We start from the raw sequence: 15,003 nt of genomic DNA, 5'->3' as shown, positions 1-15,003 counted from the left end.
TCCTTCCTTCTGCCAGGAGTGCTTCCCTCTATCATCAGCATGCCTTGTAAATCCCATCTATTTGAGGGTTTATCTCAAACACTGTGTTCTCTGGAGTTGGGTCTCAGGCTCCTCACTGGGTGTGAGCACCCTCACCCAGCCAAACCTTTTAACCCCAACAGCATTTAAATCTTTGGAATCAATTTCTCAGTGTTACTATTTTATGTGGACTGAACTATGTTTTAGAAATGCATGATTAGCTGCTTAAATAAGAAGTAAGTTTGCTCAAAGTGGTGCCCCTCTTTACCATTCTCTGATTCGTATTTATACACAGTTTTATTGCTTGCTTCTACCTCCTCCATTTTTTATTTCACTGCAATAACAGGAAAGTACTGATTTTAATATCTTTGGAGATAATAGACCCAAGTCAGTCAACCAAAAATTTGACACCCCATAAAATGTACATTTCCTCTAGTGTTCTTGTTTTATCTACTTAGTATTTTGAGTCTTCATTAAGACTCAGGCCCTATTCACATAGTAACTGGGTTAACAAAGCTTTATGTATATTAATGATGACTTTCTGGGGTCAGTGGTTTTAAAAAGCAAAAGGTTTTCTGCATTCCTTTGTTGGTTTAGCAAAAATATTTTGTGTCTACTTATATTTTCCATAGAATTGAGATACTTTAACATCATCATTCCTTTTACCAGCCTCATAGACTGCTTTCTGCTGGACTCAGCCCCTCTCAATGTTACTATGTCCCCTACTGGAGACTTCCTGGCTACATCCCACGTGGACCACCTTGGAATTTATCTGTGGTAAGTTCTGTCATTCAGGCCGCTTATTTTGGAATATAGAGAAGGAAGATACTATTTTCAGAGAAACATAGTTGTTAAAATTGCACTATGGTGGTGTTTTTTTTCCCTTTTACTTAAATAATGAGTGATAGCCCGGATAATGAATGAATTTATTAAGTAACAGAGATAGTGAATTCATCTTAGATCTGTGTTTCATTTAAATTCATATTCTAAACTAATTGGCTGGTTTTCATCTGTTAATATATTTGGCTTTCACTTCAAGAAAAGACAAGTGGATTTTTTAGTGATAATGATGATAGAACTCCAGTTGTGGAATGCCCAGCTACACCATTGCCTTTCTGTTACTACCCTACTGTTGTTGCTTTATGACCTTGGAGAATCCCTTTTGAACTCTGGCTTACTTTATAAAATAAGGTACCAGTGTGGTCAGAATGCTTCCTAAGAGCCAGTTCCATAAGTTTTAATAACATGTAAAGATATTTATGGTAGTCTTTAAATTCTACTATGATGACATTTTAGAATGTCTGATTTTTCAAAATAAATGCAGCATGATCTGATTCTGGTAATTTTTTGGTCTGTTTCCTGGATTTATATATCTGCCTATTTTAACTGTTGTTGGAGAAAGGAAAATTTTTTTTTCTAATTCCAACCATAACATTTTATCATTATATTTTCATGATATAGAAGTGAATTAATGTATACAATAAAAATAGACTCTGCTCGTATTAATAATCAAGATGTCTGGAGACTATGAAGATTGAACAATGCACACAAGTGAAAAATAGTGTCTTTGGAAGCAACAGCAAGAATATGAATGTTCTATGCATAATATCCAGAGTTTGAGATTACCAGTTTTTATTTTCCATTCCAGATTCTCAAAGTCTGGGAAAGACAATCTGAATTTTTCCACTCTGGTTATCTGTATCTTAGTCATTTATGACCAGAATCAAAGGTCAAGTAGCAGATATATGGTGACTTAACAGCCAGACTTAATGTGTGCTGTCAAGTCAGAACTGACTCAGAGCTGACCTTCAAGCAGGTTTTCAGAGTCTAAATCACATGTGAAGAGATTGCCTATCTTTTTCCCAAGAGCAGATGGTGGATTCAAACTGCGTGTCTTTGGGTTGGCAATGCAATTCCTTATCACTAGGCCAACAGAGCTCCTTACAGAAACCCATGCTATGCTGTTTCTAAAGGGAAACACAATGTATGGGAATGATTGTATGAAACATGTCAGTGAAGGAAGGTTTGGGGGTGGGAAAGGGCTACATAATTTAAAAAGAAGTTAAGGAGCAGTGAAACTATGGAGTACTGAAAACAATTCAACCAGAGTAAGATTATAAGGTTGACACACACATTGTGGAAAATGTAATGTCACTGAGTGATTTATATAGATATTGTCACAGGAAAATATATTTTTTGTATGTGTAAATATTCATTAAAAATACAGTAAAGAGGGAGCTCTGGTGGCCTAGTGGCAAGAAGCTGCACTGCAATCCCAGAGGCACGCAGTTCAAATCCACCAGATGCTCTGCTGGAAAAGGAGGGATAATCTCCTCCTGTACTAGTCAGATCCGATTTGACGGTACACGCACACAAAATAATGAAATAAAATACAAAAAAAAATACAGTAAAATATTCTTTTTAATGAGAACACATACACACAAAGGGTAAATCCATGAATGGTCAACAACCTTAGGTTATAATGCACTGAACCAGTTTCTGACTTAGTGTTTGAGCCCATCTTTCCATCAGTTAAATTTTCTGTAAATGAAAATTGGTATGTGACAACTACATTACTCCAATCTCTTAAATAAGCATATTTTATACTATATTAAAATTTTCCCCATAAATAAATTTATATACAACCTTCTTATGGTATCGCTAATAGATTAAGGAAGGCACTTTTGAATTATTACAATTAACCAGTCTTTCAGATATTTTCATAACAAATAACTGGAGTATACAGCCAATTTCAATTTCAAGATTGTAAAAATTATTACTAGTAATTTAAGTATCTCTCAGAAATAAGAATTCCATTTAAAAATACTTGTTTATGTTGTTTTGATTTCCTAGGTCCAATATTTCCCTCTATTCTGTTGTTTCATTACGACCACTTCCTGCTGATTATGTTCCACCAGTTGTGATGCTACCTGGTACTTGTCAAATGCAAGGTAATCACAAAATAGTCAATTAATTTATGAGATTTTACTATCTTAAATGTAATAAAGTGGTTACTGCCATAGGCAATGCTTAATATACTTTGTCAAAGTATTTTAATGAAGTATTTTAATATGAAATATTTTCAGTTACTTCATAAGTTTATGAAAAATGTTTCAAGTGATAGATTGAGAGATGCTTTGAATCTTTATAAGATAGGAGTAGTAATTAATTGGAGAATTTACACGGTTGTATTAAGTAAACATGTTATAAAGTACCAGTGGATTTGCGTTGTATTGTTACTTTCATATGAATAGAAACTTTAAATTTTGTATAAACGTACGTATCTGAAATTTTTCTTTTAAGATACGGAATTTCCAGAAGAAACCATGGAACCAAGTGATGAAATGATAATATATGATTCCCCAGAACAGTTGAATGAGCAGTTGGTGACTCTGTCACTTCTCCCAGAATCACGATGGAAAAACCTTCTTAATCTTGATGTTATTAAGGTAACCTTCTGATACACTTCATAAACTTATACCTGGATCAGGAAGCTGTTGTGTGAACAGAACAGAAGAGCACTGCATGGTTTGGAATTGGGAAGGGAGAACGTCTGGGTTGTATTCTGTCTCTATACCTGTTCAGTCTATATGCAGAGCAGATTATCCAAAGAAGCTGGACTCTGTGAAGAGGAGTGTAGCATCAAGATTGGAGGGAGACTCATCAATAACCTGCATTATGCAGACGACACAACCTTACTTGGTGAAAGTGAGGAGGTCTTGAAGCACTTGGTGCAGAAGATGAAGAAATGCAGCCTTCAGTAGAGATTGTGTCTCAATATCAAGAAAACAAAAATTCTTACCACTGGACCAATAGGCAGTATCATGAATGAAGGGGAGATTGAAACTGTTAACAGTTTCATCTTGCTTGGATCCACAATTGACATCCATGGTACAAGCAGTCAGGGAATCTGGGGACACATTGCACTGGAAAAATTGTAAGTTAGGAACCTTTCCAAATATTGAGGAGTAGTCAATGAGATAGATTGATTCAGTGACTGGGGTAATAGGGATAGGTGTGTCAGAGACAATAAGATTGGCACAAGATAGAGCAGGGTTTAGCGCTTTTGTATATAGGGTCACTATGAGTCTCAGGCAGCTTGGTGGCACACAACAGTGATGTCAGTTTGAGGACTAAGGTGCATATGATTCTTTATGATTACTAGCTTTGCGTCCGAGACCTGGATAATGAATAAGGGTGACAGAAAATGACTTGACACGTTTGAGCTGTGGTGTTGGAGAAGAGCACTGAACATCCCATGGATAGCCAAGAGAACAAATAGATATGTCTGGGAGAGTGCTCTTTGGAGGCAAGAATGATGAGGCTTTGCCTCACATACTTTGAACATATTGCTAAGAGGTGCTATTCCTTAGAGAGGGACATGATGTTGTGAAGGCTGGAGGGTCAGCAAAGGAGAAGAAGACCCTCAGCCAGGTGGATTGACACAGTGACTGCTGCAGTGGGTTCTTGTGTGTCAGCTAGTGTGAGGATGGTACAGGACAGAACTGGGTTCAGAACTTTTATTCATAGGATTGTTATGAGATGTACTTGACTCACTGGCACCTAACAACAACAGCAACGTGATACACTTAAATTTGTGCCTTAAAGACACATAAATTGCTTTATAAACATGAGAAAGTTGGACAATGAGTAAGAAAGAATGAAAACAAAAAAACAATTTCTTTGAATTGTGTTGGAGAAGAGGATTGAATATACTGTGGACTGCCAAAAAAACCAAACAAATTTGTGTTGGAGGACGTGCAATCAAAATTCTCCTTACAAGCAAGGATAATAAAACTTAGTCTCACATAATTGGAGCATGTTGTCAAGAGGGGCTGGTGCTTGAAAAATAATCTTGCTGGGGCAAGTAGAGGGTCAATGAAAAACAGGAGGAATCTCAGTGAAATTAATACAGTTATTAGATCAGTGGGCTTAAGTCTGCTGGAGAGTGTTAGAATGGCATAGAATAGGACAAGATATCGACTTGTTCTTAGGGTTGCTATGAGTTGTAGATAACTTGATGGCACCTAACAGCAATAGTACAGATATGTTCTCAAAGCAATTTTTTAAGAGAATTTTAAGAGCTTCCTAGGAACTCTGGTGGCCTAATGGCAAAGACACTTCACTGCAATCCCAAAGATGTGTGGTTCAAATCCACCAGATTCTCTGCTGGAGAAGGAGGGGCAATCTTCTGTGACTCTTGGATCCAATTCGACAATATACAAGGAAAGAGAAATAAATTTAAAATAGAGAGATAGCTTCCTTTTCTTGAACAGACTTACAAATAGCAGTTAGTGATCACAGCAGCAAAGAAAAAAGTTTAATTGAATGTTAGTTAACAGGGTCTGATTTTTTCAATATTGTATAAACTTTCATACTTTGAGAACACTTAGCCAACCATAGGATATGGCAGAAATTCATCCTGCAGGTAACAGTGAGAAATTATATCCAGTTTAAATTGAGTGTTTTAGCTTCTGAAGCAGGAATAAATCACTATCTTTAATAAAAAGTTGCTAGTTTGATGAAGCAGTCAGCTTCCATAAAGATTTACAACTTAACAAATAGTAGGGCAATCCTCTAAGGTACTTTGTTGTTGTTGTTTTTGTTGTTGCTGTGCACCATTGAGTCAAAATCAATCCATCACTGATCCTGTGTGTTTTCAGAGACAATATCTTGCACTGGAGGAAATTGCCCTCTCTCTCCTGCATAGCAGTTGGTGGATTCGAACGACATATCTTTGGGTTGGCAGTTCAATTCCTCTCCACTAAGCCACCAGAACTCTCTAAGTTTGCTGTGAGTCAGATCCACTAAGGCAATGAGTTTGGTTTTTAACGTGTGGTGTTTCTAATGCTGGGTATTTGGTGACCAGGACAGTTTTTTTAACAGATCACTTGTCTCACAACCTGTTTACTGCTCTATAGAGTTTTTCTAGTTGTTGTGATCTTTTTTTTTATTATTATACTAGTTTATTTACAAAAGTAGAATACATTGTTTTTCAGACCAGATTCTTTACATTTCCCTCCCCCCCATGTTTTTGTGATCTTTAAGGAAGCAGATTGCCAGGCCTTTCTTTCTGTGGCACTACTGGTGGGTTTGAACTACCAACTTTAAGTTAGCATTTATGCCACTCAGGAACCTCTGTATTTACAGATATAGGGACTAAGATTTCAGTGCATATTTTGGGGAGAAGTATTCTTACCATATCAAGAAGGTGCTTTTAGAGGTCTATACTAAGAAATCTGGGTTAAGAATATCTATCAGTGTGAAATTTTATTTCAGCTTTCAGATATGGAAAGATTTGATCTCTTTATTGCTTTTGGTCTTTGTTTTAGAATTGCTTTAGAATGAAATATTAGAAGCTGTTGGAATTATAATTGTTTACTTCTTGTTTTTCCTTGTTATGTGCTGTCGAGTTGCTTACAACTCATAGTGACCCTATGTACAATAGACCTAAACCCTGCTCTATCCTGTGCCAGCCTCACTGTCTAAGACACACTCACTCCACCTACCCCAGTCATTGAATCAATCCATCTCCTTGAGGTTCTTCTTCTCTTACACTGTCCCTCCACCTTCCCAAACATGATGTCTTTCTCCAAGGACTGGTCCCTCCTTGCAACATGTCCAAAGTATGTCAGATGAAGCTTCAGAATCCTTGCCTCCAAGGAGCAGCCCAGTTTCACCCTCTCCAGGATGGACCTGTTTGTTCTCCTAGCACTCCATGGTATATTCAGTACTCTTCTCCAGCACCACAGCTGAAGGGCATCGATTCTCTTTCTATCATCTCTAGTCACTGTCCAGCTCTCTGACTCATAGCACACAATTGCAAAGACTATGGCCCAGATAAGGAGGAGCACCTTAGTCTCCAGCCTGATGTCATTGCTCTTGAATGCTCTGGAGGGGTCTCTTGACAGCTGACTTTCCCAGTGCAATTCATCCTTTGATTTGCTAGCTGCTGATACCAAGAGTATTGACTGTGGAACCTAGCAAACTAAAACTCCTAACAATCTCAATCTCTTCACCATCCATCATGATGCTGCCAATTGGCCTGGTGGTGAGAATCTTTGTTTTCTTGATGTTGAGCTTCAAGGTGCAGTCCTTGACCTTCTATAGCAAGCGTTTCAGGTCCTTCTCAGAAGCAGGGTAATGTCATGAAGTCTTTAAAAAAAATAAAAAATTAAAAGCCTGTTTCTTTTCTTTTACTCAGAAAAAGAATAAACCAAAAGAACCACCCAAAGTACCAAAATCAGCGCCATTTTTCATTCCAACAGTTCCTGGCCTTGTACCCAGATATGCTGCACCTGAACAAAATAATGATCCTCAACAGGTAAAAGTGGAGAAATATTAGAAAGATAGAGAGAGGTAGCGAGGGAGGGAAGGAGGAAAGAATGGAAGGAGAGAAAGAAAAGAGTGTGTGTGTGTGTGTGTGTGAGAGAGAGAGAGAGAGGGGAGTGTGTGTGTGTGTGTGTGTGTGTGTGTGTGTGTGTGTGTGTGTGATGAGCTATACTTCTTTAGTTTATTACCAAGACCTGATTTTACAGGTGGATATTAAATTAAAGGCAAGTAAATGTTTTTATTATAAACTGTGCCCTTTTCAATTACACTTGGGATTTTTTTTAATAGTGTATATCTATTTTTGTTCAAGTCTAAAGTGGTCAACCTTGGAATTTTGGCTCAAAAATCCAATTTCTGCTTGAAACTTGAAGAAGGACTAATTGATAATAAATGTAAGTTAAATGAAAAATTTTAACATGTTTATTCAGCTTGTTATGCTATTATGTGAAGAGAAAGTGAAATTATAAGACTTCTCAGCTAAAGAAGTTAGTAAAACCAAAAGCTTAGAAATTTTGAATCTTACCCTAAATTATTTTAGCTTTTACTATTTGATACATAAAACCAAGTTATATAATAATGATCTCTTGAACTTTTTATGCCTGCTATGTAGACAATTGAGCTTTGGTGGCATAGTAAGTAAGGAATTGTGCCACCAGCTCAAAAGGTATATAGTTCAAACCCATTAGCTCCTCTCTAAGGGAAAGAAGGTCAGTGTTCTTCTGTGCTACTGCCTCTGAAAACCTTCCGGAGGGACAGCTACGGGTAGGCTCTGACTCAACAATACACAGCAACAGAATAGAAAATTAGAGTATTAGTATTTGAAGATAGACCCACATTATATATGAATAAGGATGTCTTTCTTGGTGTGAATTAAATGTAAAGTTTTGTTATCTCACTTCTTTCTTTAACAGATAATTGGTAAGCCTTTATAATTAAGATTTAGGAAAGCTGAAACTTTTGTCTTAGACAATTCCAGATATTCCCAAACTATTCCATAAAATTATTTAAAAATATTATTTTGTTATGTTAAGTCTAAGTTTTAAAAGTTATAGTTTATAGTTAATAATGATAAAGAATTACTCTTTTGGGAAGTTCCACTTATCCTATTGTATGAGCTCAGATGACTTAGTAGTAAGGAATGCTGTGGCAACCCAAAGGCTCATGGTCCATATCCACCAGCTGCAATTTGTGGAGAGATAGGCAGTCTCCTCTAGTGAGATTTACTGCCTCTGAATACCTTCTGGAGGGTCAGCTATATCTTGGCTCCAACCTGATGGTGCCCAACAACATTATTTTATGATCTGGATGTTTTTGTTTGCATTTCAGTATCAGAAAAAGTCATATTAGAGAAAGTCAAAGAATGATACTGGTAGGTCTTTGTAAATTACTGAAAAAATTACAGAAAAATAACTGTAATTATCCTATATTTATTTAGGTAGAGACAGAAGAAAAGCACTACAGTTTAGTACAACTGAGAGAAAATAAAATTTATTAGACTTTTGATTTTGGCATCTTTTTCCAAAATGTTTCAACACCAGCTATTGCTATTCTGATATCAAAGACATAGATCTCCTCATATATAAAAATGGTTTTATGTGCACTGAATATTTCCACTAGTTAATTGATTTTGCTGAAAAATATCCAGAAACGAATAGAGCAATATGTCAACAGAGAACTACCAGATGTGCAGGCTGGATTTAGAAGAGATTGTGGTACTAGGGATATTATAGCTAATGTTGATGGATCTTGGCAAAAAGCAGAGAATACCAGAAGAATGTCTATCTGTGCTTCATTGACTGTGCAAAGGCTTTTGACTATGTGGATCACGAAAAAAACTATGGTTGGCTCTGAGAAGAATGGGAATCCCAGCATATTTGATTGTGCTTATGCAAAACCTATGCTTGGACCAAGACGCAGTAGTCAGAACAGAGCAAGGAGACACTACATGGTTCAAAATCAAGAGGGGGGGTCCATCAGGGATGTATTCTGTCTCCAAACCTTTTCAATCTGAATGCAGAACAGATCATCTGAGATGCTAGTCTGTACGAGGGAGAATGTGGCATCAGGATTGGTGAAGAGTCATGAAATACCTGTGTTATGCAGATGACACAAGCCTGCTTGCTGAAACTGAGGAGGACCTGAAGTGCTTGCTGCAGAAGGTCAAGGACTGCAGCCTTCAATATGGATTGGAGTTCAACATCAAGAAAACAAAGATTCTCACCACTGGGCCAATTGGCAACATCAGTGTGGATGGTGAAGAGATTGAGATAATGAACAGTTTTAGTTTACTTGGCTCCACAGTTAACACTCTTGGTACCAGCAGCCAGGAAATCAAGAGACAAACTGCATTGGGAAAGTCAGCGGTGAGGGACCTCTCAAGAGTACTGAAGAGCAATGATGTCAAGCTGGAGACTGATGCACCTTATCTGGGCTATAGTCTTTGCAGTTATGTGCTATGCATCAGAGAGTTGGACAGTGACTAGGAATAATAGAAAGAGAATCGATGCATTTGAGCTGTGGTGCTGGAGAAGAGTGTTGAATATACCATGGACTGCTAGGAGAACAAACACATTTGTCTTGGAGATTGTGAAACCAGAATGCTCCTTGGAGTCAAGGATTCTGAAGCTTCGTCTGACATACTTTGGGCACATTGCAAGGAGGGACTGGTCCTTGGAGAGAAACATCATGTTTGGGAGAGTGGAGACCCTTGATGAGATGGATTGATTCTGTGAGTGGAGTGGTGGGAATGAATGTGTTTGAGACAGAGAGGTTGGCACAGGATAGAATGGCATTTAGGGCTCTTGTACATAGGGTCCCTATGAGTTGCAAGAAACTTGACGGCACATAACAATTAAGTGATAGTACTTCTAAGGAGAAGTAGATTTAAATGAGTGAGAATAAAGAGTGGAACTTTTCAACTCTTAGTTTTCATATTTCTGTATTTTTAGTATTTCTTAATGATTAGATGGTGGTGGTGGTTGTTATGTGCCCTAAACAGCCCTAAACCCTGCTCTATCCCATGCCAATCGCATGGCCTCTGACACACCCATCCCGATTACCCCAGTCACTGAATCAATCCACCTCATAGAGGGTCTTCCCCTCCTGCGCTGTCCCTCTACTCTACCCAGCATGATGTCCCTCTTTAAAGACCTGTCTCTCCTTACAACATGTCCAAAGTATGTCAGACGAAGCCCCAGAGTCCTTGCCTCCAAGGAGTAGCCTCGTTTAACCCTCTCTAGGATGGATCTGTTGGTTTTCTTGGCAGTCCATGGTAAATTCAATACTCTTCTCCAGCACCACAGTTCAAAGGCGTCAATTCTCCTTCTATCCTCCCTAGTCATTGTCCATCTCTCTGATGCATAACAAGTGATTGCAAAATCCATGGCCTGTATCAGGTGGACCTTAGTCTCCAGAGAGACACCGTTGCTCTTGAGTACTTTAGAGAGGTCCCTAACAGCAGACTTTCCCATTGTAATATGTTTTTTGATTTCCTGGCTACTGGTGCCAAGAGTGTTGACCGTGGAGCCGAACAAACTGAAGCTGTGAACAATCAACACTCTCAACCTCTTCGCCATCCATCCTGATGCTACCGATTGGTCCAGGGGTGAGAATCTTTGTCTTCTTGACATTGAGCCTCAGTCCATATTGAAGGCTGCAGTCCTTGACCCTCTGCAGTAAGTGCATGAGGTCCTCCTCAGTTTCAGCGAGCAGGTTTGTGTCATCTGCATAACGCAGATTGTTGATAGATCGTCCACCAATCCTAACGCCACGCTTCTCATAGAGCCCAGCCTCTAGGATAATCTGCTCTGCATACAGGTTGAAAAGGTATGGAGGCAGGACACATCCCTGGCGTACACCCTTCCCAATTTTGAACCAGACAGTGTTGCCCTGCCAGTGTTGCCAGTTCTGACGACTGCCTCTTGGTCCAAGTATAGGTTTCGCATTAGCACGAAATGTTCTGGGATTCCCATTCTTCTCAGAGTCAGCCACAGTTTGTTATGATCCACGCAGTCAAATGCCATCCTTTTATAATTTTTATAACAATTATAAAGTTCTCCTTTCTCATTTTATTATAATTGGTAATTACTGTTAATAGTTTGATATGTATCTTTATGGCCTAATTTATATTGAATTTTGTTAAAATTAATTTGAATATATTAAGATTTCTATTGAATATATTAAGGCAATAATTAGATAATCTTTAATACCCTTACCAGCGGGAAGAAAGATTGCTAAAAATAAAGTATTATTAATATTATTCTTATTATTTTATTCCTTGTTTTGTTGCAGTTAAGTTTATTTTCACTGATTTGTGGGTTTATTCTACTACTGCATGAGAAAATTGATCCATGTAGAAGATTTCCTATGCTATTTAAAGAAAAGGTGCTTGACATGTGAATCAGAATACTTTCCTAAGTAAAATAATTGTAGGTAATAATTGAATTCTTTTTGAAACTTAACACAGATGAGCCTGCTCTCCGTCTTCTGAAAGAATTAGGCCCATCAGGAATTGAAACAGAGTTGCGAAGCTTGTCTCCTGACTGTGGTGGGTCTATAGAAGTCATGCAGAGCTTCTTGAAAATGATTGGAACAATGTTAGAAAAAAAGCGTGACTTTGAGTTAGCCCAAGCATACCTTGCATTATTTCTAAAGGTAAGTCTGGTATGATTCAATAGACACTGCTTTTAAACATGCTTGCATTCATAACAGTGTTGTCTACGTTCTATATCTAGTGTAGTAACCATGTAACCACAAGCCATTACTGGCTATAGAGCAGCTGAAATATTAGTTTGACTACTGACTACCATTATTAGACAGTGCTGCTTTAGATAGGTAAATTTTGGAAGTTATACTTTGTTCATGAAGAAAAATCAAATTTTTTTAGGTTTTGCTTTCTGCTGCTTAAATCTCTAAACTGATTGAAGGAATTTGGAGTGATTTAATAGTAACAAAATTGCCAATTGTTATTGTTTTAATGAACAATCTACTGTTTTGAACGCCTGCTTTAGTGATGTAATATCTGGAAGGAGATAATGTAGCAAATGATGTTTTCATGAAAAACAGATTGTCTTCTTTGCCATTAAGGATGTTTCCTACACCTTTCTTGATTTTAAACCACATAGTGTTCCCCTCTTCTGTTTGAAGGAATGTTTCTTTGTGTATGTACAGATTCTGCATCTATTTGAATGTAGTTGAGAGCTGTGGAATTTCCATTTTTTCCAATTTTATCTGTAAATCTGTCCTGTCAAATATTTGCCTTTACATGATTAGTAAAACATAAGTAAATATCTTTCTGATATTTTCTGCCTAAAGTTAAGATCCATTAGACATCAACAATGATATCACTCATTCCACTGCCTCTTCTGAAACTAGCTTGAATTTCTGGTAGTTTCCTGTCATTGTATCACTGCTTTAACTTTTTTGAATGATTTTCAGCAAAATTTTACTTCTATGTGATATTATTCATGTCTTGTTTTCTGTTACTACCTTCAGTGGAGCTTAGAGTTCTTACTTCCACATCATCAGTTCTTCAGTGTATGCTACCTGATGAAATGATTAACATTAAGCAGTTCTTATTGGTACATTTCATGTATATTTTTGTTTTTCTTTTCATATTTTTTTGCCCATAGAATCCTTCAGCATTGTAGACAATGCTTGAAGTTTTTTTCTTCAGTTTTTTTCAGACTCAGAACTGCTAAAAGTGTTCTCTTTGGATTTTCTAATTTCAGTTATTTGTGCGTTTAATTACATTTGCATAGTCTTTTTTTTTAAATTGTCTTCTTGAGCCATCCTATGAAATCTTTTATATCTTTTCAACCATTTTCTTGACTACTCCCTGTGCTTGAAGAGCTTTCATAATCATTTTTCTTACATCTGTTTTGATCATACTTTTCTGCCTTTTAAATGTATTTCCTTTCTTCATCTTTGTTGTCCTTGTTGTCATCTCATAACTCTTCAGTCTTTAGTGTTCAGTATATCTATTCTTGGGTTAGTCTCTAAATTTGAGTAAGATTCCTAGGTTGACTCTTGTGCACTTGTTTCCGTTTTCTTTACCTTCCACTTGACTTTGTATATGAGCAGTTGGTGATCTGTTCCTTGTTCTGATGATACTGAGCCTCTCCATCATTTCTTTCCACAGATGTAGTAGTTTGATTCCTATTTATTTATCTGATGATGTCTACATGATTAGACATTATTTATGTTGCTGGAAAAGGATATTTAGAATGAATAAGTAATGAGATCTCATTACCATGGTCGTATTTTCCAACTGCTGATCCTTTTTTGTTTCCTACTTTCGTGTTTCAGTCACCAGAAGTTAATGTATTTAAATTGTATGTTTCATTCATTTCAGGCTGCAGAAGTTGGTAAAAATCTTCAATTTATTATTCCTTGAACTTTACATACTTTAGGTTGTACTTTAAGATAGATTATGAGTTTGTTTGTTTGTTTGTTTTTTGTAATGCATTCCTCTTCAAGTTGTCATGCCAGCATAGTAGACTTATATGTTTGTCTACTTCATAATGACCAGTGCCAGTCCATTTCTATGGCCTAGTTGGAAGAAGAAGCACTGCAGTCCTAAAGGCACAGGATTCAAATCCTCCAGCTGCTCTGTGGGATAAAGATGAGTAATTATGTGATTAACCTATGTGATTAACTGGCTCTGAAAACCCACCAGAGGGTCAGCTATGGATTCGTTCCAACTCTACAGTGCACAGCAACAATGCCCAAGTATAGATCTGCATTCACTCCATTTCATCTTTTTTTTTTCTTCAATTTTCCATACATAATACATTTCCCATTCTCATTATTAATGGATGCTTGTAGCTCTTTCTTGGTTTGAGATGTGCCACATGAGCAAAGGAAAGCCCAGAAAGCTTTACTCCATCCACATCATTAAGGTCAACTCTACTTTGAGAAGGCAGCTCTTCACCAGTGGTATTTTAAGTGCCTTCCATCCTGTGTGGCATTCCTCTTCTGGTCTATCTGATCTGTTCCACTATTATTCATGATATTTTCACTGTCTAGTTGTTTCAGAAGTAAATTGCTGGGTTCCTAGTCTCTCTTGGTCTGGGAGCTCCTTTGAAACCTGCCTGTCATATGTGGCCTTGCTGATATTTTAAATACTGGTACCATACTTTGTAGAAATACAGCAGCACTCAAGTTACCACATTACAACAGACTGACAGAAAAGTGGAGAAATACACAGAAGCATGAAAAAGGATTTAGTGTAAAAAACTAGAACTTTGTGTTTGGATTTATATTAGGACTGTTGGTAGATAGTAGGCACTTAAGTCTTTGTTAAGGGAATGATAGTGCCATGAAAGGACTCATGATTAAAAAGGAATTAACGTAGTGTTCAACTATCCTTTTTTTTTTCCAGTTACATCTTAAAATGCTTCCTTCAGAGCCAGTACTCCTAGAAGAAATGACAAAGCTATCATCGCAAGTGGAAGAAAACTGGATCCATTTACAGTCACTCTTCAATCAAAGCATGTGTATTTTAAATTACATTAAAAGTGCCTTGTTATAAAAATAAAATTAAAGGACTAAATAAACCAAAGACTTTAATAGATTCCATTTAACTCATACTTTGTTTTCCTAGATGCAATTGAAGGAAAAATCAATACTCGCTGTAATGACTAGTCAGCACTT

At 37.2% G+C, this 15,003-nt stretch overlaps 1 protein-coding gene across 1 annotated transcript in view; it reads left to right on the top strand.

Annotated features, from left to right (window-relative positions):
- Nucleotides 1–15,000, top strand: part of WDR36 (WD repeat domain 36) — a 54,029-nt gene extending 39,029 nt beyond the window's left edge. Inside the window, exons 17-23 of the mRNA XM_006886704.1 lie at nt 688–795; nt 2,872–2,969; nt 3,322–3,467; nt 7,223–7,342; nt 7,661–7,742; nt 11,816–12,003; nt 14,732–15,000. Coding sequence (XP_006886766.1) covers nt 688–795; nt 2,872–2,969; nt 3,322–3,467; nt 7,223–7,342; nt 7,661–7,742; nt 11,816–12,003; nt 14,732–14,881 — 892 coding nt within the window. The 3' untranslated portion in view covers nt 14,882–15,000. The remainder of the gene's footprint in view (nt 1–687; nt 796–2,871; nt 2,970–3,321; nt 3,468–7,222; nt 7,343–7,660; nt 7,743–11,815; nt 12,004–14,731) is intronic.
- Nucleotides 15,001–15,003: the final 3 nt, after the last annotated feature.

The sequence above is a fragment of the Elephantulus edwardii genome, unplaced genomic scaffold (genome assembly GCF_000299155.1).
Source record: "Elephantulus edwardii isolate Elephantulus edwardi_28Jun2011 unplaced genomic scaffold, EleEdw1.0 scaffold00050, whole genome shotgun sequence".
In the NCBI taxonomy this organism is placed as follows: Eukaryota; Metazoa; Chordata; class Mammalia; order Macroscelidea; family Macroscelididae; genus Elephantulus; species Elephantulus edwardii.
The sequence above is the reverse complement of the archived record's forward strand: the minus strand, read 5'-3'. Positions and strand labels throughout refer to the sequence as shown.